At 46.2% G+C, this 25,250-nt stretch overlaps 1 protein-coding gene across 4 annotated transcripts in view; it reads right to left on the reverse strand.

The window, feature by feature from the left end:
- Positions 1-25,250, reverse strand: part of NSD2 (nuclear receptor binding SET domain protein 2) — a 113,707-nt gene that overhangs the window by 20,193 nt on the left and 68,264 nt on the right. For 2 of the 4 annotated variants that reach the window (XM_050792256.1, XM_050792257.1), the window contains exons 8-18: positions 23,306-23,387; positions 22,054-22,178; positions 10,689-10,820; positions 9,728-9,851; positions 8,433-8,633; positions 6,654-6,833; positions 6,147-6,303; positions 5,808-6,013; positions 3,985-4,088; positions 2,274-2,543; positions 848-964 (exon numbers count right to left, since the gene is read on the reverse strand). In XM_050792256.1, the coding sequence (XP_050648213.1) occupies positions 848-964; positions 2,274-2,543; positions 3,985-4,088; positions 5,808-6,013; positions 6,147-6,303; positions 6,654-6,833; positions 8,433-8,633; positions 9,728-9,851; positions 10,689-10,820; positions 22,054-22,178; positions 23,306-23,387 (1,698 nt within the window). Of the gene's footprint in view, positions 1-847; positions 965-2,273; positions 2,544-3,984; positions 4,089-5,807; positions 6,014-6,146; positions 6,304-6,653; positions 6,834-8,432; positions 8,634-9,727; positions 9,852-10,688; positions 10,821-18,111; positions 19,500-22,053; positions 22,179-23,305; positions 23,388-25,250 lie in introns of those variants that run through there. The other 2 variants (XM_050792258.1, XM_050792259.1) reach the window with 2 other exon arrangements.

Below are 25,250 nucleotides of genomic sequence, written 5' to 3' on the forward strand. Positions count from 1 at the left end.
GTTTTCAAGCACTATTATTAATCTACTCTTTAATAGCCAGACTTTTCTACTAGATGACGAGCTTAAGGGCAACAAAAGGCAGAAACATGTATTCTATCTCCCTTCCTTTCAAAGACCACTCAGGCACTAAGGAGGCCACACTTCCCCAGCTGAAGTTATCCAGAAGCCAAAAGCCTGCTGTGTGAGGGAAAGGATGACATGCACCCCCACTGGGCTGTGGCCATTTAAGGAGCTGCCCTGGAAGGGCCCGGCAACACCTGTCAGGGTTGGGCATCAGGCCCAGAGCTGAGCACTCCAGATGCACTGTCTTTTATCCATGCCCACTTTTACACAAATCATCCCATCCTCCTTTTCCTGAGAATATTGATCCCTCTAGCACCTAGGTTCTAAAATGCTTAGAAACATGGGCTTCACAAGCAACAACCAACCAAAAACGATTCTGCTACACAACAGAGAAGATGCTGAGACCTTATCCAAAGAGCACCAAAAATTAAAAAATAAAATACAATCTTTTTGAAAAAACAAAAGAAGATGCTCAGACTTCCTCGTCTGTGTCCTCTCTACTTCCCTGCCCTGTTCTAAGGCTGCTTGGAACGCTCTGCATGCACACCCGGACAAGCAGAGCCTCAGGGTGCCTGAGTGCTCAGAGGTGGTTAGCTGTAGCCCTCTGGCGCAGCTGAAAGACATGCTGCACCTCAGAAGAAAACATGCAGATGTTTGGAAATAAGCAGCCAAGGAGAGAAATGTTGGCGCTGCCACAGAGCAAAGTCCAGTTCTACCGGTGACCATCAGGGCTCCAGGTCCAGGACACTGCAGAAGCTCACAGTGGGGTACCCTTCCACATTACCTTGTCTATAGTGAGCATGTAGAAGTGGGTGATGTCGTTCTCATGTGCGTGCTTGATTCTCGCCATGCACTCCTCCTCATCGATCAGCTCCCCGACGTACTCGTTAACAAATTCTCCCTGGAAATCACAAGAATGTGGCCATGACAAAAAGCGTGCTGACCAATCCTCAGTGTCGGGGCTCAAGACTCCCTATCATGATCACTTAGAACGGGCACCACACACATCAGCATACCTCCATGGAGGGCGCATACAAAGTCTTCATAAATTAAATTCAAAGGATCTCAGACATATCTGTATGTAAAGGTTGCCAATGAAAAATGTATTAAGTATTCATGAAGTGGCAACATGCCAACCCTTGCTTCTTACATGACCTTGTCTCAGGAGGGCTGTCTGATAACCAAGCTTCTACATAACCCACTTTACACAGTGATCTCCACAATAGAAAAAATGGCTACAAAGTATCTGACAGGATATACAGCAAGTCTGGGTGAATCAGCAGTCAGGCAGGTGAGGAACAAGGATGCTGGGGAGGTGTTTCTAAGCAACCTTTTATGCTGTTGTTGGAACTGGCACCAGGCTTATGAACTCTCTGTGCTGGATCAGTCCTGGTATGGACCTGGGGTCTGAGACCACCCACCCCTAGGCCATGCCAGAACACATCAGGGTCAGCAGTTCCACATGTCTCTTAGTCCCTGGATGTCCTTGGGATGTAGTCTGGGAGCAGATGCAGGAGGTCAGCAGTCCTGGTGTCTACCAACAGCTTGGTCCTAGACTGTGCCAGGACCACCCCTCACAAGAGCAATCTCCTTACGCCTGCCTGGTGAGTGCTCCCAAGCACCTGGCTGCTAGCCCAGAGGAAAATGGGTCACTTCACGAATCTTCCATTTCATAAAAATAACCATCAGAATTCTGACATAAGGCATGCTTTAAGGGAATGTATGAGTTTTAGCAGATATCTTTCATGTAACATTTTAAAATATTCAATTGTAATAATTCAATTCAAAAAAATATTTCAGGTCAGGCACCAAGGCTCCTGCCTATAATCCCAGTGCTTTGGGAGGCCTAGGCAGGAGGATGGTTTGGGGCCAGGAGTTTGAAATCAGCCTAAGCAACATAGCAAGACCCCATCTCCAAAAAAATAAAATTATTAGGGCATGGTCATCTATGCCTGTAGTCCCAGCTGCTTGGGAAGCTGAGGTGGGAGGATGGCTTGAGCCCAGGATTCTGAGGCTGCAGTGAACTACAATCATGCCACTGCCCTCCGGTCTAGACGACAGAGAGACCCTGTCCCAAAACAAAAACAAAAATTTTTTTTTCCAAAAAATACCATTCTCACATGAATACAAAACCACCACAAGCAAACCTAAGTCTAATTCCCAGTGAACCGTAATTTCTCAAAAGCAGGGGAGGCAATAAGGGCACATACCTTTCTGATGTCCCTCTTGGCGACCAGGCCCCACCCTTTGCCATCTGTCTTGATGATCTTGGTCTCTGGGTACTGGCGCTTGGTGAAGCACTGGTTCTGGCAGAACTCGCCTGCGGGACACACCTGCGGGTGGCACTCAAACATCAGCATCCTGTTCAGACACTCCGAATCAAAGCCACAAGGATTCTCATCTGTGGGCTTGCAGTTGCACTTAGGGATTTCTGAAATATCCGCTGTGTAGATCTGGACTTTCCCGTAAGGCTTATTCACCTGCAGGGAAGGAGTAAGCTGTCTTGGCCCACAAAGGAATGAATACCCTGGCACGCCCACCACGGCCTCTCCTTACCCAGCCTCCAGGTGTCCTTTTAGAAAGTTTCAGAGGCCCGACTGGGACACACTCCTCAGAACAGCCCTCCCCAGATCCCAGAGGAGCTCTCCTCTGCCTTCTTAGCACAGGAGGCAGGCAGGGCAACCCAACGCCCTCTCACGTTATTTTATCTTAGTGTCTGTGGCTCCTCGTTGATGAACAAGAGCTGACACGTATCCAGTCAGGCCATTGTAAGATGAAGAGAGAAAACGCATGTTGACTGCTTAGTACACTGCAGGGTGTCCAGCAAACACTGGGTAAGAGCTCTTCTGAGCAGCTTCCCGACCCATCTCTCTGACTCTTCCTTTACCAAGCACCAGCAGCGAGCCACATGGGAGGCCACCTCAGGGGGAGCAGTGCTGGGCAGGGGGGCACACCCTCTGCTCTCATGACCTTGTGGTTTATCATTAGTGAAAGACAAGCAACCAAATAATAAAGCAGTAGAGATAGCTGAAAATCCGCTGGGGTAGAAATGCACAATCTTAGGAAAGAGGTGGCGAAAGACACCCCTTTCGATGCTGTGGTGTGACAAACTGTACCCTTCGGAGAACAATCTGGGAATATTCCCCAAGAATCTAAATATTTCAGGCTCTCTGACCCTGTGATTCTGTTTCTGGGAATCCATCCCAAAGAAAATACTATATAAAGATGAATACAGAGTGCTTTCTTTACACACAAAGATATTGACTGCAGCCCACATTTTACAAGCAAAGGCAGAGCGAGCACTTGACTTCCGGCACACTGATCACAAACACTCATCAGGAACGGCCACAAGGCTCCTGGGGATGCGGCCCAAGAGGCACCAGCTCTGAGCACAGGCAGCCCTGAGGGGCCTGGAGCTCTCACAGAGCCCTGCCCTGGCTGCACTTCCTCCTGCTCTCCTGCTGGGGCTCTGGAGCTCACTAGAATAAACACAGAACTGGCAAGCCCCCCACCCCACACCCCACCTTGGTCTCTGAGGTAGAGGATCTATGCCTTTGGGGCTCGGTCACTGAGCCCCGCTCCCATATGACTGACTCCCAGCACTTAGCAACAGCCTGGTGGAGGTGGGAGGCTCATCCCTCAGCTCCTCCTGCTCCAAGCAGCCTGGTCAGGACTGTCACCCCAACCCCTTTGCTAGCTACCAAGCCAAGCCTCATGCTCCAAGGTGGAACCAAGAACCCCCATGCAGATCCCCCCATGCCATTTGCTCATGGTCTCTTGCGTGGCCATCCATGCCAGGCACCACAGATCCTGGCTGGTGACAGTCCTCTCCCCAGCCATAGCCTGGGTGTGCCTGAGAACCGCTCGCAGCCCCTGGGGAAAACTCCCTCCACACGCGTGCACGCAGCTCCCACACGCCACCTTGATGTGCTTGTATGGTGGGGGCTTGCGCTCGCTCTCCTGTGTTTCTCGGGCTTCCCTCTGAAGCTTAATTTCACGAAAACGAGCTTCGGCTTCTTGCAGTGCTAAAAAGTCAATGAAATAGGAGTAAAGATTTTAGTAAATAAAGGTAACTACTTTCAAGCTCCATATTTTTATAGTTCACTCTAAACTTTCAATGTTAAGTATTAGTTTCTGGTTCCCATAAAACTAGACTCTATGAACAACTGTCAGTGGGCAGGTATTTTTAAATGTGGCCAAGTGTGTGAGGCAGAGGAGTGCTCAGAGAACAGCCATCACCTCTCTACAAGGCAGGCCCAGGGCGGAGTTCTATCAGGAGCTCCCTGTCCTCCACTATGGCCTAAGGACAAAGCACCAGGGTCAAAGCCTGGGACTTGCTGTTCTCAGACAGAAAATAAAAATGCACCAGAGGCCAGGTGCAGTGGCTCACACCTGTACGCCTGTAATCCCAGCACTTTGGGAGGCCGAGGCAGGCGGATCACCTGAGGTCAGGAGTTCAAGACCAGCCTGGCCAACATGCTAAAACCCCGTTCTCTACAAAAAAAAAATTAGCCAGGCATGATGGCAGGTGCCTGTGGTCCCAGCTACTTGGGAGGCTGAGGCAGGAGAATTGCTTGAACCCAGGAGGTAGGAGGTTGCAGTGAGCCGAGATCACACCATTGCACTCTAGCCTGGGCCACAGAGCAAGACTCCGTCTCAAAACAAAAAACAAAACATGCAGCTGAGCTCCTCTTGAAGCGAAAGGGGCTCTGAGAGATGAACCACAGGCTCAAGCAAGAATAGAGGAAACACAAACCCCTACAATCCGTCCTGAGCAGGAGGCCAGTCCCATGTCAATGCTGGACGTGTCCTGTGGTCTGCCCTGTTTCTGCGGCCGCAAGTCAGCCACAAAGGGGTCTGGCACTATAGGACACCCACATCCATAGTCAGGAGACTTCGCCGACGGTCACACCAAATACATCAGGCCACCTCTCAATTTCGTCTTGCCCTCTTAATAATTTTTAAAACTCTTTCAATGCCTACCTGTTCTTTATGAGGCCTCTGGGTGACCACCATGCACTCCTACCACTCAGTGCAGCCTGCAAAGCTTTTGGCAGCACGGAGCTAACAGAGCTTTAAATGCGTGGGTCCCCGCCTGCAGCCACACAGGAGCGAGCACTGACCTGGCTGCAACACAGCGTGTGCTTCTCCCTGAATGAGCCACATGTACACCCTGGGTTTTCCCTGCTGGCCTCATTCTCTCTCAACCTGTGTCATAAACACCAGTTCCTCCAGTGAGGGGTCACACCCCATCCTGCCTCGCACAAATGTGGTTCGCCAGCCGGCCATGCCACGTCGTTGCTCCTGCCTCCCCGCAGCTGGGGAATCAGAGGCCAAGCACCTTGTCTGCTTGACCACCTGATTCCTCATGCACTGAAAGGTAAAGTGAGCCCCCAAGAGCCCGCTGCACAAGGTCCAGACAACAGGACCCTTCCTTCAGATCTGCATTTTACATAAAGGCAAGCCATGGAACATTTCTGTAAATTAGTACTAAAAATAATTTCTGAATAATAGGTTTACAGAATTTTAATGAAACTAATCACAAACCAATGTTACAAAAGTTATCAGTGTATCTTACTGTATGCTTAACAAATAAACCAGACTGCAAACTTTTCCCTAATTTAAAAATACAGATTGAATGTGTAGTCCAGTATTTTCTACAAAGATCAAATTTTTAAAAATAGAAATTAGGGGTAAGAAAATGCACGAGAGTGCTGTCTCACTCTCTCTGAAAATCTCCGTACCGTTTTTGAAGACTCTTCCGATCCCTCTGACCCCCTGGTAGCGGCTGCCCCGGTCCCCCTCCATGTACGGGAACACTCGCGCCTGATGCGTCCAGTAATAATCTTTAGACCCAAAGAAAAACACAGGGAATTCTCCAATCTCGTGCTTCATTTTCTGAATATTTGGGGGAACATTTTTGGGATGGCAAACTTCTGCCGGCCACCATCTATTATAAATATTAAAAACAGGATTCACAGACTCCTCAGAGAGAGCGACAATAATTTCAATACTTTAAGTACTGTAAAGCGAACACATGTGAACAGAAAAAACATAAAAGCATACGATTCTATGTCTCACACCTGTAGTTCCCAAGTTTCACCCAAATGATATCCTGGAAGTGCAGCTTCTTCCCAGCCCTGCAGTCATTGCAGAACCAGCTGCCGTCAGGCATCTCGATGTTCAGGCAGTCAGGGTGGAAGGCTGCTGGGCAGGACTCGCAGCACAGAAGGCTCCCCCCTGCAAGAGGAGGGCGAGGCAGACAGGCTTAGCCTGTCTGTTATGGCTCAGCCCAGATTCAGTGCTTCACAATCTACAGCTATTACAGCCTTAACTTATAAACATCAGTTTAAAAACAGCGATCTGTACATTAGCACAAAAGCAAACGTCATTTTCACCACAAATAATTTCCTGTATGTTTGCGAAATGATTACAATTAATTTAGAACTACTGCGACATACTATGAATGTGAAGACGCAGAGAACACTGTCAACATCAGTGAACACAGCACAGACAAGGAATGAACCTGCCTTGACACGTGGCTCCTGGGAGTGTGAGGCGTGTGCCGCAGACACCCCCAGGCCCCTCACCTTTGGAGCACACAAAGCACCAGCTCACGTTGACGTGGGCGTGGTGTCGCTTCCCCTTCCGAGCAGTGAAGTGGGCAGTGCAGATGATGCTGTTGGAGGCGATCACTGAGCATCCTGCTGCCAGACAAGCATCGCCACTGTGATAGGCAACGGGGCAGCGGACACACCGCATCATTTTACCTGAAGGCAAAGAAACACACCCTGAGGACCCTGAACATTGACTCCAATCACAGTGAAAAGAGCAATTAATAATTACTCAGCCTCCATGAATTTGAAAAGTTAATGCTAAAATGAAATGGAGGTATTTGATTTTAAAAAAGCTTTCAGAGCAAAGGTGCTTCAAAACAATGTTTGAGAAAATGGTCATACATCTAAAAATGCTGTGTTTTTTCAGCCTGGGCACTGCAGGCATCTGGGGCATGTGGGCAGCCATCCTAGGCATTGTGCAGTGTTGAGCAGCACCCCTGGCCTCTACTCACTAGATCCCCAAAATATCCCCAGACATTGCCAAATGTCCCCTGGAGGACAAAATTGCCCCTGATAAAGAACCACTGGTGTCAAGAAGTACAGACAACCTGCCACCCTCATCCCACACACCTAACATTAGATAATCCAAATGTAATTTAATATAAAGATGTTTTCTTACATATAATGGGCCATTAAAACCAGAGCAAACAGGTTGGGCGTGGTGGCTCATGCCTGTAATCCCAACACTTTGGGAGACCCAGGTAGGAGGATTTTTTGAACCCAAGAGTTCAAGACCAGCCTGGGCAACACAACAGAGAGACCTCGTCTCTACAAAAAATATAAACAAAATTAGCCAGGCATCGTGGTCCACACCAGGTGGGAGGATCACCTGAGCCTGGGAGGTCAAGGCTACAGTGAGCCGTTATCACGCCACTGCATTCTAGCTTCAGCAACAGGAGACCCTGTCTCAAAAAAAAGAAAAGAGGTCAGAGCAGTGGCCTAATAGTTCAAGACCAGCCTGGGCAACATGGTGAAACCTCATCTCTACAAAAAAATATAAAAATAGGCCAGGCGCGGTGGCTCACGCCTGTAATCCCAGTACTTTGAGAGGCTGAGGCAGGTGGATCACCTGAGGTCAGGAGTTCAAGACCAGCCTGACCAACATGACGAAACCCTGTCTCTACTAAAAATACAAAAATTAGCCAGGTATGGTGGCGCGTGCCTGTAATCCCAGCTACTGGGGGGCTGAGGTATGAAGATCATTTGAACCTGGGAGGCGGAGGTTGCAGTGAGCTGACATCGTACCACTGTACTCCAGCCTGGGCAACAGAGGGAGATTCCATCTCAAAAAAAAAAAAAAAAAAAAAAAAAAATTACAAAAATCAGCCAGGTGTGGTGGCATGTGCCTGTAGTCCCAGCTACTCAAGAGGCTGAGGCAGGAGGACGGCTTGAGCCTGGGAGGTCAAGGAAGTAGTGAGCTGTGATCGCACTGCACTCCAGCCTGGGTAACAGAGCGAGACTCTCTCTATAAAGGGGGGAAAAAAAAAAAAAAAGCCAGGACAAACAAAATCTATCAAAATGGTCCAAAGGTTGCCCCTCTCCTAAAGTTAAGCATCTTTAGGGTGATATTTAGGATGGAAAGAAGAAAAAGGGGGACAGGTCCTTTGTCAAAGAAAACCCAACCCAGCTGACGTCCAGTTAGTCACTCAAGATAATTAATGCTCTTTGGTGACAATCCCAAGAGCCCACCTTCCCAAGTGCCCATGGGCCTGCATCTGAATCCACAGCAAGGCTGCGCAGGTGCACCTGTACCTTTTGACGGCCTTGGGTTTGAAGGGTTGGAAGCGTGGCAGCTCACACAGCTGTGAAGGGGGCAGCGGAAACCTCGGCTCTCAAATACAGTCAGAGGGTATTTTTTCACACAAGCCTCATGGTAAAATTTTCCACACTGAGTTACCACACAGCGCTTAACATCTGTCTTGCTCTCTTTACACACGAAACACGAGTGAATCCCTAACAAAAAGTTAAAGAAGGGGTGGAGAGAGAGGTGCAAAGAACAAGAATTAAATTGCAGTTCTGAGCCACTAAAATCAAGCAGCTCCTCTTCAGAGACAGCCACATTGCTAAAGCACCTGGCCCTGTTTCCAACCTTGCTCACTAGTCCAAGCATTCTCCAGCAAAAAGATCCAGCCATCAAGGATTACCTTGCTGCAATCTGAGCTCCAGCTTCACCTGAAATACAGGAGAATCTTACTAGGCAGCCTGGCTGGGAAGGCCCAGTCTAACCGGCAAGAAGCTTGAAGGAAGGGGCTCCTATGAAAAGAGGCCTTTCCTCCTTGAGAGCAGCCGGCCAGTGGTGGAGCCATCACTCATGATTCTGGGCTGGCAGACAGACACTCCCAGAAGTGAGGTGCTGCTGTGGGACTGCCACGGCCTGGGAGACTCTCCAGGTGTCTTCCCGACCCAGGAAGTTTTCTGACATGAGCTAGGAGACTCCTTGGGCCCGGTGAGTAGGCAGGAAGGGCCATGGCTGTGCAGCTGTCCTCTCATCATTCTCATAGACCCCAGACTGTGCCAGGTGACACCTGATGCAGTAACATGGAGGCAGAACAACAGCACCGACAACTCAGGACAAGCCTGGAGCTGTTCTTTCTGTTGAAACTGAGGCTCAAGGTGACACTGTGTCTTCGTAAAGAACTCTATGTTCCTATGGACTTCAGTGTTCGGTGACCAACCAGGTTACCCGTACCCTTAACGCGGCACTGTCTGAGCGGCAGTGCCCTGTGGTGGCCGCCTCACACACAGCACAGGCTCAGGCCAGCCCACAGGATGAAAAGCCCATGACCTATCATCCCGCCCCACCCTGCCCTCTACCTGATGGAAAGGTACCAAGGGGGCACATATGATTGAAATCAGAGCAAACCCTGCAGCCACTGAGAGGTGGGTACACCTGCCAGGTGTGGGCTGCAAGCTCCAGAGAGGGCCAGGTGGTAGAGATGGGGAGGGAGCTTGTCCACTGCAGGCACCTCAGGGCAGGACTTTGTGCAGGGAGTTGCAGGAGCAGGTGGCCAGCCAAGCTGCAGAGCTGCCCGCCCGGGGGAACTTGCCTGAGGCACACTCGCTGCAGGTGAACCTCCCTTCTGGCCTCCGGGAAAGCCCAAGGCAGGCGAGGTGGAAAGCTCCGCAGCAGGGTCCTTCACAGAGCAGGAGGCTGCCTGGCTTCTCACATAGCTGCGGGGGCAGAGCAGGCGGGTAAGCAGCGCCCAGCAGTCCCTTCTGCACCTCTTACCACAAGGTAAGCCGTCTGCTTCTGTCTCCAGTAGCAGAAAATCCCATTTTGCTACTCAAGGATATATAACAACATGCATGGGCAAACGTCTGGCCCGAACAGAACGAACAAATACAGTATCAGATTAAAACCAGATGACTGTTACAGAAAGAGGCCAGTCCTTAGCAATGGCAAAGGAAATAACAGGATCACAACCCTGAAGGATACATCCAAGGTATTTTAAATCAGATTTGAAAATCAACAGAAATCAAAGGCATCCTAATCCAGATGGCAGGTGCCACGCTGAGTGCAGGCAGTATTCACACTTCCCTCATCAACTGCCTGGCATGGAAGCTCCCATGCCATCTTCAGCTGACGGATGGGGCAGGACTGAATCACAGAGGGTAGGTGGCCTGGCTGGTGTCCTGGGGGCAGACACAGGTCTAGTGATGGCCCCCTCAGCCCACAGCCTGGCCTGTCTGGTGTGCGTGTCATCAGTGAAGCTAAAACAGGCCTAGCACTTCGGCTTTTCCAACAGGAACTTTATGTATGTGTGTGTGTGGATTACATGTGTATACAAATCTCATCCTACATGCGAATTATGGATGTTAATGGAGGCAACTTAATCCCAGGATTCCACCGGCAGTCAGTCTGACCCCTTCAAAACAGAGATCAGTGAGTGATGGTGAGATTGGGGAAGGGGTCTAGAGGGAAGAGAGAAGACACTACAAATTCGCTCTGCATACCAGGGCCCCAGTCAGACACCAGCACAGACACAGCGGATGCTGCCTTCCCCTCACCTGGCACACGTACTCCTTTTTGGCAGTAACTCCTCGCTCAGACTTTTTGGATGAGACAGACACTTCAGTTTGTGTTTCATCTGCACTTTCATATGGGGACTCCGAGGGCTCGTCTCCCAGGCTGTCCGAGACCTAGAGATGAAGGAGGCGGATGACAGTTCACTAGTCGCAGAACACAGTGGGTGGCCACGCCCTGCAGGCAGGCTCGTCCCGCCCAACTCCACCACCCTCCAGTCTTTCTCAGCACTGGCCTGTATTGCCAGTGATTTCACAGTGGAACCATCATCAACTGGTTTTTGTGATAACATAACCCGTAATTAGACTATGTAGAAAATTCAAAAATGGACTTTATTCTACCTAGTATTTAGCATATATATGCATATAAGAGGCATATTCCTTAAAATGAAGGAAGTGTTATGAACATCCAATTTGCTCTAGTAGGTGAACTAAGACAGGCTTTGGGAACAAGAATCTTGGCCCTTCTTACCTAGTCTGTTCAGGTTCTACTACCCTAAGGTGGGAGAAACATGCTAACACCAAACGAACGTGTAAAGGAACCACAGATGAAGGAAGTGTCAGCCTCATCAGGTGCCCATGCTGTCCAGCTGCCTCCGGGGCGGAGACCATGTGTCCTTCCAAGTATGTGCCTATGCGGGGGTGCAGTCAGGAGAGTCTTCCGGACTCACACCACAGGCTGACCGTTCGGTTTCTCTTCTTTCTCCCATTGCCTATTTTTCCTGGTATTTCACAGTTCACTTGTTCTCCCCACCAGAGAAGTGAGGTGGGCAAAGGCAAGGTAAAATCTACCTACTTGATTCACATCTGAGTCTATAGGTAAAAGGTCTGGGATAGAGGCATGGAATCCCTGAGCGAGTGGAACGGCTCGCAGGTTCTATCTCTTCTGTCTCTGTCTCCCCTTCATTTAACAGAAATCACTGAAGACCAGGCTGAAGCCTCACCCTCATGAACACAGCGTTTCACCCTCACCTGACAAGCAGCATCAACAAATGTTTAAATGAATAAAATAGAGAATCTTCTTGTCTGTCAAATCAAGTGTTTAAAAAATTTGGTTTTTATTTGACGTTAGGTAAGTAAGTGTTGAACACTGAATTTTGGAGATGAAACAGAGCAAAAGCGTAAACTACATTTCCTGTACACCTCAATCATCACAAAAACAAGTAATCATGTTATGGGCTTGCTGTTTGCCAATGAACACAAAGTTAGAAATTGGAATTGGGCCACATTAAAAAATAAAAGCCAACCCCACCAGGGACTCTGACCAATCCTGTGACCTTATCAATGAGCTTTTCCACATTTAGCTGACATTACAGGGAGCGATGGAAGAAAAACAAATTAAAAACAAACACAGAAGTGTTTGCTGACTTCAGAGTAATGTTAGAGTGGGCTTTTTTTTCCCCCTCCAGACGGAGTCTTGCTCTGTTGCCCAGGCTGGAGTATAGTGGCGCAATCTCAGCTCACTGCAACCTCCGCCTCCTGGGTTCAAGTGATTCTCCTGCCTCAGCCTCCTGAGTAGCTGGGATTACAGGCGCCTGCCAACAAGCCTGGCTAATTTTTTTGTACTTTTAGTAGAGATGGGGTTTCACCATGTTGGCCAGGCTGATCTTGATCTCCTGACCCGCCTTGGCCTCCCAAAGTGCTGGGATTACAGGCGTGAGCCACCGCGCCCGGCCAGAGTGGGCTTTTTCCAAGGGCTTCCGTCGGCTCTGACTGGTGACTGTGGGTGGTGACAGATGTGAGCCGCTCTTCTCGTCTCACTAGATACATCTCCTGACAGCACAAAGTCTAAAGAAAACGCGGCCTCTTAATCTTGATTTCCTCACCTTTTCCAGGAAGATGGACTAGTGTCATGAACACTAATCAAAGCAGTACACATTTTAAGGCTCTGTTACTGTGAGGCTGCCGGGAGGGCCCTAAGGGGGCCGTAGCTCACGTCCTGCTCTTTAACACCCACGAAGGGCCACCTGACATGCTCTGAGTTCAAACCCCAAATTTAACAACCCCTCAGATATGGACTCAGCACTGGGGACCTGAGCACTTGAGATGAGACTGGAGGGGGTGCCAGGGGAGCACAGGGCATCGGGAAGCAGTGGCTACACTGTCTGGGGCCCCAGAGAGTCACCCACACAGTCGCCCAAGCTGACCCATCTGATGGGGGAACCAAGGCCCAGAGAAAGGGGCCTTCTGCATGGCTCAGAGGAGAGAGCCCCAGCGCTATCCACCAACCCATGCTCTTCCCTTAACGTGGTGGAACAAACTTAAAAAGCTTTAAAAATGAGGAAAAAAATGCATGGAGAGAAAGACAGAAAACACAAAGCAGTCCTGGGTCAGAGGAAGGAACAGCACCTTTTATTTCAGATTTACAGAAAAAGTTAGCACGTTTCCACTTGGAGAGATTTCCTACATTAACAAAGTCTGTTTTGAGGAAATAAACACTGAATACATATTTTGAATGGAAATATATAAATGTTAAAGACACACATGAGGCTCATTTCCTGATCAGGGTCTGGGACCCACATACAGAATACAGACCTTACAATAGTACAGTCCATGACACAGATTGTAAAGATTCCGACTTTTTCCCACCACACCCCCTCCCAGCCACTGGACAGACAACTAGCCACAGTCGGGGAGGATCCAACGCTCTCGGCTCGGCAACCACCCGCAAGGAGAGCAAAGTACGAGGGCGTCCCACAGCGAGCCTTACTCCAGCCGCAGGCTCCACCTCCACGCACCAGGTGACGTGACTCACTCGGAGAAGCCATTTGTGGAGGTGGCACATTCACCTGTACGGTCCCAACACAGTCCCAAATCTCAGTCTACAATATCTACGATCTATTCCATATCCAACGGGATGCATTTGGAAAGGAAAACTGCAGGGACTGAGCAGACACAGACTGTCAAGAACTTTCCCGTTGCTTCCCACGTCCACCACAGCCATGCTGCGGCACTGAGCTCCGAGCAGCTTAGCTCCTGACTTTTCAAAGTTTTCTTCAGTCTGAAAATACTTTCTCCACTCTCTACTCAGAATAAGATAGTACCAAGTTGCCTATTTGCCTTAGAAATACATTCCTTCAGGGCAGGGAATGCAGTCTCCTTGATCTATTACAGGGACTTTTCAAGATGATATTACCAAACATAATGGAACCTAGTGAACACATTCCAGCCAACTGCTAAAAGCACATGGCCCTTCAGGGTGACCTGTATGAGCCGCAGTCAGATGCCACCTTCTGTGACTGCAAAGCAGTCCCCTACTCTTCAGAGTGGTGTCATACACATTGAGTTTTTAATTTTTTGACAAAACAAATCCCTTCACAACTTGAATACGACATCGTTTTTGAAATACAATTACAGACCTTGAACAATAAATATTTCTATAAACTGACATAATTTTCATGTTGAAGTGATGCTTTTGTAAAGAAGGAAGTTGATGGCGAGAAGTACCTCCACAGTGTTTGCGTTTACAAATGACAACAGCCCTGTGCTCAGCAGATTAAATGAGTGTGAAATCAAGACTAATCTCAAACAGGTCTTCCAAGTTAACAGCACAGTAAAATGTTAGTCAAAATTAGTCACTCATCATCTAAAATACTATAGTTCATAACAATATTTATTAAAATGACCCTTCTAGGTTACACAAACTAGAAACTTCCTGGCTACCACTAAATTCTAGGGTCAGGGCTGGGGGTGAGTCTCTGAGAATAGAGGAAGTCTCCATTCACAGAGCACCGCTGCACACCACAGTCATCTTCTAACCTGCACAGGCTTTTGTATAGCCGTAGCCACACAGCCCCAAGCAGGTGGCAGCAAGGACCAAGTGTCACCTGTGGCCAGAGTGAGGCCAGGTGGCTGCTGTTCCCAATTCAAGGCCTGCCCCTGTCAAAAGTAAAATGAGTCTAAAATATCCTATCAACCCAACTTTGTCCCACTGTGTCCTGAGCAGCGGCCATCCCACAGGGAGTGTGCTGGGGAGGAGCCTGGTCTGGCTGACTGCAGGCAGCAGGCTGTGCACTGTCTGTAAAGGACTTGAGGACAATGACAAAACTGCCCACAATACACCTGCTTCCACTAGCGCAGTGCTGAGCAAACCCCCCATCAGCCGGACCACAACCCCCACCCCTACCTCAGTCGTTTCTTGAAAATTCTATATGCCTGGATGGTCAGCATGCTTCAAAATATTACCCGAGAGTTTTATGCAAAAAGGCCAACAGCTACAGGTAGGCTAGAAAAAAACATAAATGTGGACCTAACACGTAACCATGGAGTTTCAAAGGTATCCAACCAACAAGATGAGGGCTGCTGGGCTGTTGGAGAGACACCCTGCTGTGAGAATGTCCCAAAGGAAGCATGCCCCTTGCTCATCCAGTAAAGGAATCAGATGAATATAATACAAATAATTTTCTATCTGCTAGTCAATTTGACATCACTGCCAGGTAAATTAGTGGTAATTTCTAATATTCTAGGTAAAACAATAAAAATGGTACCCAAAGTGATCAAAATCAATTTCGTTGACACAAAGTCCTAAAATATGAGTCAGAATATTTCTTTTAAAATAAGCAAGATCCGCCAGGTGCAGTGGCTCATGCCTGTAATCCCAGCATTTTGGGAGGGTGAGGCAGGCAGATCATGAGGTCAGGAGTTCAAGACCAGCCTGGCCAATATGGCGAAACCCTGTCTCCACTAAAAATACAAAACTTAGCCAGGTGTGGTGGCGGCCGCCTGTATCCCAGCTACTTGGGAGGCTGAGGCAGAATTGCCAGAACCAAGGAGGCGGAGGTTGCAGTGAGCCGAGATTGTGCCACTTACTGCACTCCAGCCTGGGCGACAGAGTGAGACTCCGTTTCTAAATAAATAAATAATAAATAAATAAATGAAAGACCCCCCACCGCCGCCCGCAAATTTTAGAAGCTAATAACAAGCCAATAACAGCTTTGAGAGTATTTTGAGAAACCTTTTCTAATGATAGTTACTTCAGTTTCTCTGGCAAAAGACTATAATTTAGCTTTATAATCTCAAATATAAACTGCAAACCTCAGCAATTACTCTGTTTATAGATTTTTTTAAAACTAAGGTGATGAACCTATTGATTTTAAACGCATAAAATGTTATATTTTCACACTAAGTCAAAAGGGCTCTCACCTGGTCTGTATACAAAAGTTTACCTGGTCAGAGGAACCTTTAAATTAATTAACAATTTAAAAGGGCTAGATATGTTAGAGAAGTGTGTTATAAGTCAAATGAAAAAGAAATGAAGCAAGCTTGCCAAAGTCAAAATGACCTTATTTTTCATCTACTGCTATCAGACAGGAGCCTCTCCAGTGAGGGGAATCGTGGCTTTATAGTCCTCCAGGCACGTCTCAGGCCCAGATGCTGTGACTGATGTCAGCCATCAGAGGAGCCTCTGCCGCCAAGGCAACCCTTTCAACTTAACTCGATCAAACGAGCCAAGGACTTTTCCCTCATTTGGAAATGCTTATACTGTCTTCCATGCCGGGACACAGAGGAGGACAGAAGCCCAGCTCGCAGCCCTGCTACCACAGGTGCCACCTACTCACATCAGGCTTCTGGCAAGAGCCCTCTCAGGAGCACTTTCTTATCATCTTAATTTTATATACATCCACAGGCACTTTTTTTGGTTTTAGAACTAGATGCCAATTTATAACCTTACTTTTCTTTTTTAAACATTTCTGTGACAGACTCAGCACTTGTGCTGGCAGCCTCACACATACCTCTGGGCACAAACCGTGGGCAAGGAAGGCCAGGGCCAGGGTCAGGGCAGCATGGGAGCAGCAAATTTGCTCCTGACAGCATGGCTCTCACACAGCATCCTCCCTCCTTTCCTCTGGTGTGCTCAGCTCTTAAAGTCTCCAGCTACATGAAACTCTCCAAATGCCCATCTTCCCACCCCACCCGCGTCTTGTTCCCCAGTCCCTGAGCACCCCATTTTAAATCTACCTAGGCTTCTGTGTGAAGTACTTAAACAAAAAACACAAAATCAGATCCCCCTAGAGCTGCAGGGACCCTTCGGAGATCCTCTAAGCACCACTCCACCCACTCAAGAAACAGCAGTGGGACAGAGGACCCCCGGACTCCTGTCCGAGGACTCTGCACATCACACACAGTCACCCTGTGCCTTTCACCATATGAAAGATTGTGTGTCATGAAACCTCACTTAAGTTTCCTACTGGTTTTAAGGAACAGTCTCTTAAAAACACTGGAGCTGTTTCTAGTTGGGAGATACAGCTATAAGAAATAAAATGTATACTCAAGATAGCACTGAGATGCAACTACACCTAGAGTCCGTATGACTGAAAAAAGACATTTAATTTTTGCATGAACACTGAGGAAAGACCCACAGATCCATCTAGAGCAGGTGGGGCAATTTTAGAAGCAGATATATAAAGGCTTGATGGTCCAGTGGCTCTCAGATCAGTCTTAGAAAAACAATTCAGGACCTCTATTGCCAATACGTGCACTACCTCAAGATGCCACCCTATTACAATGGAGTACTTACATTTTTAGAACAGCTACAATCTAATCTTCTATATATTCTGACAAGTTTTCACCTCTTGTGAATGCCTCAAGTTTTACACTAGAGAGCCACCTCCCCTCGCCAGGCACAGACATGGTGTGGTGTCCGAAGCGAGTCAAATGGGACTAAAATGGTTCCATGTATGACAACCAAAATTCATCTCAACAACCGGCAATTCAAATGTCTTAAGGCTAGAATGTATCACCATTATTTTGAGGTTCTTATGAAATGAAGGAATTCCATGTTAAATTAGTAGCATAATGAATTTCTGTACTCTTGGCAAGCCAATGGTCCTCTCTAAGTTCTTTTAAAACAAGAGCTCTTTCCAGCCACCTCCTTCAGGAAACCAGGAGATGGCCCTCTTGGAAAACTCCGCTCCTCTATGATGAGCCCACTCCTGGCATCTGAAGTGGGGCAGTGCTGCCACACATGGGACTGTCCTTCTCACTGCAGAGTGCTGAGTTCACTAACCCCCACCCACCTTCTCAATGTCCCCAGGGAACGATGTCACCTCCCGCTGAGAAACACTGTCATGCCCGTCCATGTTCCCCCGTGTGCTCCTTGGGTATTCAGCTGATGCTGATGTCATGCTGCTCTTTGGAAACCATTTGGTCATTTGCAGGGTTTCACTTTCTCCATAATAGAGAGGGAGCACCAACACATTGGCTGACTTCTAATGCATCTATCAGTTATGGGCTAGCTGGCTGGTCACCCACGCAAAATTCATCATGCTGTAATTTCAAATGAAATAACCTTCATTTTCACCAAAAGCCTTTCAGGGTAGAGTCTTTACTTTGGGTGACTGCTTATTGAACCAGAGCCATTTTTATACCATCTTTTTTTCCCCATCTTTAAATTTCATGATTTTTTTTGGAGAATTTTAATTTTACTCTTGAGCTTTTTCATGTCCTTTGGAGTAACATAGCTTAGATTGCTCCTAGGCCATCTTTGGGGCTACGTACCCTGCAACATTTGAGCAGAGCCAATAGAGCGACCCAACCAGCCCTCAGCCATGTAGTCCAGCACCCTAAAGCGCCACACACACAAATCCAGTGTTCTGCCACTTCTAGGTTTATTTCATCCTCGCATGCATAATGCAGTCAAGAGGACCACTGTTCATGCCAAAGCAAAATTTATGCTTTTGGATAAAAATAGAATGATGGCGATTTTATCATTTTTATTATTATAACCATTATTACTGTCACAACAGGAAACCGTGGAGTCCTGGCCAGGCACCCTAAGCGTCTTACATGCGTTACATTACTTAATGGTTTACAACAAAATATTAGTCAGAAACGTTCATTAAAGATAAAACACAGCCAAAGAATCTGCTGGGAATGAACTGTGGGCTACTCGCATGGTACTGTGAATAGTACACCTTCTGCTTTTATGAGCTGAAGGGCAAGTAAGCCTTTTCCTCGCCATGCAAAAATGCGGACACCTGGGGCAGGACACCAGGCTGCTCCCCTACATTAAGACAATGAAACATGAGGGCTGATGCTCTACAAAAGCAACCGATGCAGCAGTTGGTATAAATAACCTGATTACAGTATCCCCCTGGTCTGGGGCCTTGGATCAAAAGGGTTAAATGGTTCACAACAATACTGTAAATGGTATTTTTTCCTAAAAATTTACTGTATCTAGTGTCGTAATAAAACTGTTTAGTAAAAAAGGATAGAATCAAAACTCTTCCTGCCTCTTATGTTGGAAATTAGTGTAGTATCTACAATACTGAACATATCTCATTGGCAATAAGAACAGCTGATGAGGACTCCTCCTAACATGTGCTGTTAGTTTGTTTCTGAGGGTACCGACGCTGATATTTTCCACAAAAATCCAGCGAGTTAAAAACTAGAGGAGAAGCAACTCTAAGAGGGCCACCCGTTCCGTGCAAGGCCCTGCTGCAGCTCTGGACAGCCCCCAACTAAAGGGCCTGCCTTTCAACTTGAAATCTACATGGACCACTGGAATATGAACGTGTTTCTATTATGAGATGAATGTGATTGATTAAATGGCCTTGATTAGGTATCTTACCTTGGTCTTAAAATTTGTTATCTGTTTTCTTCATTGTATGTGTTTATTAATACCAGTAAAAACAGATTATCACACATCTTCCATAAAATGATTGTGATAGAAATGTCACTGAGTGTGTACGATGATACGCCACCTGCAGCAGCATCCTGGAATATTACATCATTCTAAGTGCAGTACAGGGCAGCTGGGTTCAAATCCAACTTGACTGGTGTGGGCTCCCACAAAAGCTGTTACCAGTGAAGGCGAAAAAAATAAGAATTTGCTCTACTAAAGGAATAAAAAATGAAGTTACAAAACAAATCACATTAATTCCTTCACAGGCCTTTGTCATGCAAGTGTGTAATTTTAATCTATTCTCTTCCTCAGGGTGATGTAGTACCATGTAATAATTATTTCAATAAAAATTTTTATCACATATACCTTTTTCAAGAAGAATTTAAACTATAACATGACCTAAAGTGTTCTGAAATACCAACCCTATGAAAGTACCTTATTTCAAACAAATGTGATGAAAGGGAGGAAATACAAACATGCAAAGGGGGTGTGACCCAAATGGGTGTGTGTCAGTGTGGACCTCAAACAGCAATTCTCATGGTCACCTAACTCACATCAGAATCGGGCCCAGCAGTCAACAGAGTGTTTTTTATAACACTACACTTTGCCTCATATGCTAACAGGCATTCAGTATTGGAAACATCACAAACATTTACTGTAGCTCAGTCGCATTAATACATAACAGACAAGTTTATTTGTTCACCTAAAGTTGTTTTAACAGCATTAATTCTATAAAAATGAACACTAATGGAAGATTTATCTAAGCCATACAAAAGTAGCTTAATGGAAAAGACCCAGTAATTTAAATGTTTTCATATAAGGAACATGATGCACACTATGGGATCTATGCATCACCTTCAAAATGTAGGAAGGTGCATTGATTTCACATATGTAATGTATTATATAAATGTATTTAACAGCCTATCAACTTCTGACATTCTAAAGAATTAAAAGTTAAGTCTAATGATGATAAAATACTTCATCTAAGTCTTCTCAAGGTCAGAACAACTGCCTAGGCCAGGGAGACTGAGCTCCCCTGACTCATGGGCAGGTCTCAACCCCTGCTGCACTAGCCTCATGCATGACTCTGAATCAAAGTCTTTGATATACATGACTTAGGATTAGGAATAACAGACAAGATTCCAGCAGGCTCCATGTTCTCTCTATTGTACCTGACAACAGGATAAGCAACAACTCAAGTGAATAACTGGACCAAAATTATGATAACAGAAAAACTCATTAAAAATGTTGTTTAAAGCAAAAATCTCAACTTCAGTGAAAAATGTTTAATATTCTTCTTTGGAACTGTAAATGACCTTTCATTTAATTTTCTAGGATTTTAACCTGAACTTGGACAGAAAGAAAGGAAAAATACTTTGTATAAAATTTGCCTTTCCATATTTCAGTAAGCTCCTAGATGTTTCAGTTAATAATTCTTACTGCATTTTCTCCAGTGTGTCCCAACGTCACAAATGCTTAGTTATCTACATGTATCAAACTGTAAACCAGCCCCAGTCCCACCATCCATGAGCAGGTCTCAGCCACTACTGAGTTGGTTTGAGTCACTGCAGAAAATCCCACTCGGAGGAGTGGTCGCTATCTGCACCACCACGAAGGATTCAGAGCAGCAAGCCGCAGAGCTCTCTAAGGCCCGCACAGGCTGCCCAGGTCCCTGACCTTCCTGCACTGGAAGGCCTACCCTCCTCTAACGAGTGGAAACAACTGAGGCACACCCCATCCTTCCTGGGGACCACAGCAGGGACCTGGTCAGAAGTGCCGCCTTCTGACTCAGCACGAGTAAGGGGCCTGTCCAGCCCTTGCCTCACTACCCTGTTCCAAAAGGGCCCCCAGTTATCATCCCCTCATAAATATGACAAAAACAGGACCCATGTCTACAATGAGAAAATCAGCATCACGGAGAACCAAATACAAGAAATTAAAACTCCAAAGCTCTATGAAGGTAATCCCTAAAAATCAGGAAACCAAAACTACCTCTGAACAAAAAAGTGTCACACCTACATTCTGTGGCTATTTGTTTTGTTTTTGGCAACAGCAAAAATTTTAGGTTTGATGATAAAGTCTAAGTGTCATGTTACAATGATGGCAGGCAGCAGTCTCAAATGGCTTTATTTTGCTATCATATACTTTGCAAGTCCAGAACACAGGAGTCATATTACAGTGGTAGTTCTGACTCACCGCAACACTCAAGTAACTAAAAATGTGCCAGAATTTAAAGGATCAAAGCCATGAAATGCGTGAGAACAAAGAAATCTTTGGCTTCCTCCATGAGCCTAGGTCTGGAAGCAACAGGAATCAGGTGTGGTGTGTGAGTCGCCCTCCACCCCACTCAGTATGTCAGCTCAACTGACACTGTGCCCTTTCAGAACCAACGCAGACTTACTTCCATGTGAACTCTTACAGTGTGAGGGCTACACAGAACACAACATTCTTAAGACAGATTTTAAGAACTATGAAACTGCATCAAGACTGAAGTATACCTGTACATGTACACACTGTGTGCGTGTGTATAAAAAGTGCTCAAACTAACATAGTGCACTGTTTGTCCATTTCATGAATGTGAGATAGCCATGAGGCCCTAAAGCATCTGCACTGGCAGTGAGCACCAATGCTGCACTTATGAAGTCTGAGCGTTACTCACACTGCAGCGTGGGCAGCTAAATGGCCTTCATACCAATGCCATGGTTACTGTTATTATTATTATTTTACCTCATTCTCAGTTAAGGATGCAGAAGGAGATGAACTTTTGCTAAACCCAAGAGCTGAAGATGCTGCCGTGGAAGCCCGATTTCGCTTCTTCAGTGGTTTGCATGCATCAGACAGATTTTTCGTTGCTGTAAAATAATTTTGGTTTGTAAAGTTTCAAATCATAAACCCTTAATCTTTTTACTGCTTTAAAATTACCCCTCAAATAAGTGAAGTTCTAAAGATGAATCTTCTGAATTCCTTTGTCCTTCTGGCTTTTTATCATGGAAAAAATCTGAACATAAACAAAAGCAGACAAACTGTACAATGAACCCCATGTCCTCACTACTTGGCCCCCAAAAACATCAACCTGGGGCCAGCACGGCTCTATCCATATCTGGTTCCATGTCCCCCTGCCAGATTATTCTGAAGGAAATCTCAGACATATCATTTCATCTATAAAAAGTTTAGCACAAATCTCTAAACCTGAAGTCTTACATATAACCACACTACTCTCATGCTTAAAAGTAATAATGCTCTTATATCATCAGCTGGTGTTCAAATGTCCAATTGCTCACAAATGTTTTAAAAAAAAAAAAAAGAGTCTGTTTAACCGATTTTTAAAAGCCAGTCCAGCACCTCATGCAAAACAAGAAAAACAGAGCCATTCCCAACCCCCCTCACTCTCCTCCCCCAAGGTTTTGTTTTCCTTTTAATTAAGAGTTGGAGAAGGTATGACTTCTTCAATAAGGGATCAAACAGGTATTTCAAAAAGATACCTAAAAGGTAAAAGGAAGTGTAATTTCCCCTCTTATTTTTTGGCAGTTATTTTTCATATATGTTTTAAGCTAGTTTCTTTAGCATGTGAAATATAAATAATGAGCCCTTACTGTTAGCTTACATGCAGAGGGTCAGGGTACTGAAGGGTGACAGAATCTACAGTAGCAACTGGCACCATCAAGAAACCTGAAAACTTCTAGTTGAAATCACTTTTCTAGTAAAATTTCAAACTGAAAATAATAGAGCCAAGTAAAAAGTAACTTCAATAAAATTTAGCCAAACCCTTCAAAACAGCCATACACATTAAAACAGTTTATTTTTCAACTGCAAGAGAACCTCCCTTCCTTCTTTTTCACTCCTAGCTTAATTGTGGATTCCTCGCCTGGCCTGTTCCCCTTCACCAGCCCCGGCCTTCCCCTTTCACACTCTCAACCCGCCCACCCAGCCCAGCCTGGGCACCCAGAAGCCAAGAAGGAAAGGGCGCTGACCACATTACCTGCCTGGCTCTTGAGCGAGGAGGCTGCCTCCATGGCCTTGTAAGAGCTTGTTCTGGCCGTTTTGTCAGTGATTGTGTCTCTCTATTATTTAAAAAAAAAAAAAAAAAAAAAAAAAAAGGAAAAAAAGAAAAAAAAGAAAAAGAAAAAGAACAACAAAAGGAAAAGAAAGGAAAAAATCTCCTCATGTGAATGAACACAGGTTGCTGAAAAGTTTCGTGGCAGAAACTTCTTCCTTTGGAAATGTGTTCCACACACAAGTCATCCGTGGTTGCCCAATCTCAGACTTTTTTTCACAATCTGGACTGATTCTTTCTTCGCACCTCCCGCTCTCGCATCTGTCAGGAGGGCGAGGTGGGTGGGGCCACGCCAAGACCTGCTGCAGTCATGTGGTTAAGACACCTGATACAAGTCGTATTTAACATGCACCTAGACTCTCCACTGAACCCAGAGCAGAGCATGAACATGAGAAAAACTGATTCTTCCATTCAAGAGGTGCCCAATCAAGTTAGACTCAGCTCTGCTAAGTCAGGACCAACATTACTAGTATCACTACACTGAGGATTTCCAATTTTTAGACAAACTCCCGATACACCTAATGAACAAGGATCATCAGTAAAATATGTCACAACTGAGAAAAGCAAAAAAAGGGAGAAATGATCATGAAGCTTTTATCGAGGGCCGAGATTCTGAAGGGTGTGGCTGAAAAATGCCCTGTCCCCAGAGCACTAGAGCAGTGCTGCCCAGGGAACGACTTGCCACTCCTGCACTCATACCCAATCTCACCCACCTGCCTGGAACCAGAGCTGGTAAGACAGGATGCAGTGGTGTGGAGTCCAGAGGATCATGCACAAGGTGACAGGAGAATGCACTTGAGACGGTGCCCAGCATGTCAGAAGTGCTCAGTGCACATTGGGTGTCATATGTGGTTTGGATCAGGTTTATAAAACCCAAATCTGAAGAGACACCACTACTTCTTTTTATCATGTGCTATCTCCTGAGATAGTAGCTAATAAAACATTACTAGCCACTTAATGTGAATTTTAGTATTTTGAGTTTCCAGGGTCACGTATTTTTTAGGTATACTATTTACACAAATATTTCAAAGCAATCAGTTTCAGTATGATTGCCAGCAAAGGGCTACTTTAATAGAAGGTAACCTGGTCAGCCACAGTGGCTCACACCTATAATCCCGGCACTTTGGGAGGCGGAGGTGGGTGGATTACTTGAGGTCAGGATTTTGAGACCAGCCTGGCCAACATGGTGAAACCCCATCTCTACTAAAAATACAAAAAAATTAGCTGGACATGGTGGCACGCACCTGTAATCCCAGCTACTCAGGAGGCTGAGGCAGGAGAAGCACTTGAATCCAGGAGGCGGAGGTTGCAGTGAGCTGAGATTGCACCACTGCACTCCAGCCTGGGTGACAAAGTGAGACTCACTCTCAAAAAAAAAAAAAACTTAGGCGACCAGAGCAAATATTAAGTGCACGCTTCCTGGTAACTATAAACCTTAGTGACTACAGGTGAATCTGACCTAGCTTACTGCTGAACACTTGCTCGCTCAACAACCTCACCTGATGGCAGGTGCCCCAGAAGAATGTTCTGTTGGCCAGAAAAATGGGGCAGGGCCTGCCTGCTCCTCTCAACTATAAATACGAGTTTAAAGAAATAAGATGAATGATATGGTGTCCACATATTTACACCTTAGCAATGTGAGATTTATTTTCCATTCTTTGAAATAAAAAGAACATTTTAATTTAGATCAGTGAAAGACAGAATGAAGCTTTACTCAAAATCACAAATATACAACTACTCTGTCAGAACTTTTTTTTTTGAGACAGAGTCTCCTTCTGTCACCCAGGCTAGAGTGCAGTGGCGCAATCTCAGCTCACTGCAACCTCCGCCTCCCAGGTTCAAGTGATTTTCCTGCCTCAGCCTCCTGCGT

The sequence above is a fragment of the Macaca thibetana genome, chromosome 5 (assembly GCF_024542745.1).
Source record: "Macaca thibetana thibetana isolate TM-01 chromosome 5, ASM2454274v1, whole genome shotgun sequence".
NCBI classification, from domain to species: domain Eukaryota; kingdom Metazoa; phylum Chordata; class Mammalia; order Primates; family Cercopithecidae; genus Macaca; species Macaca thibetana.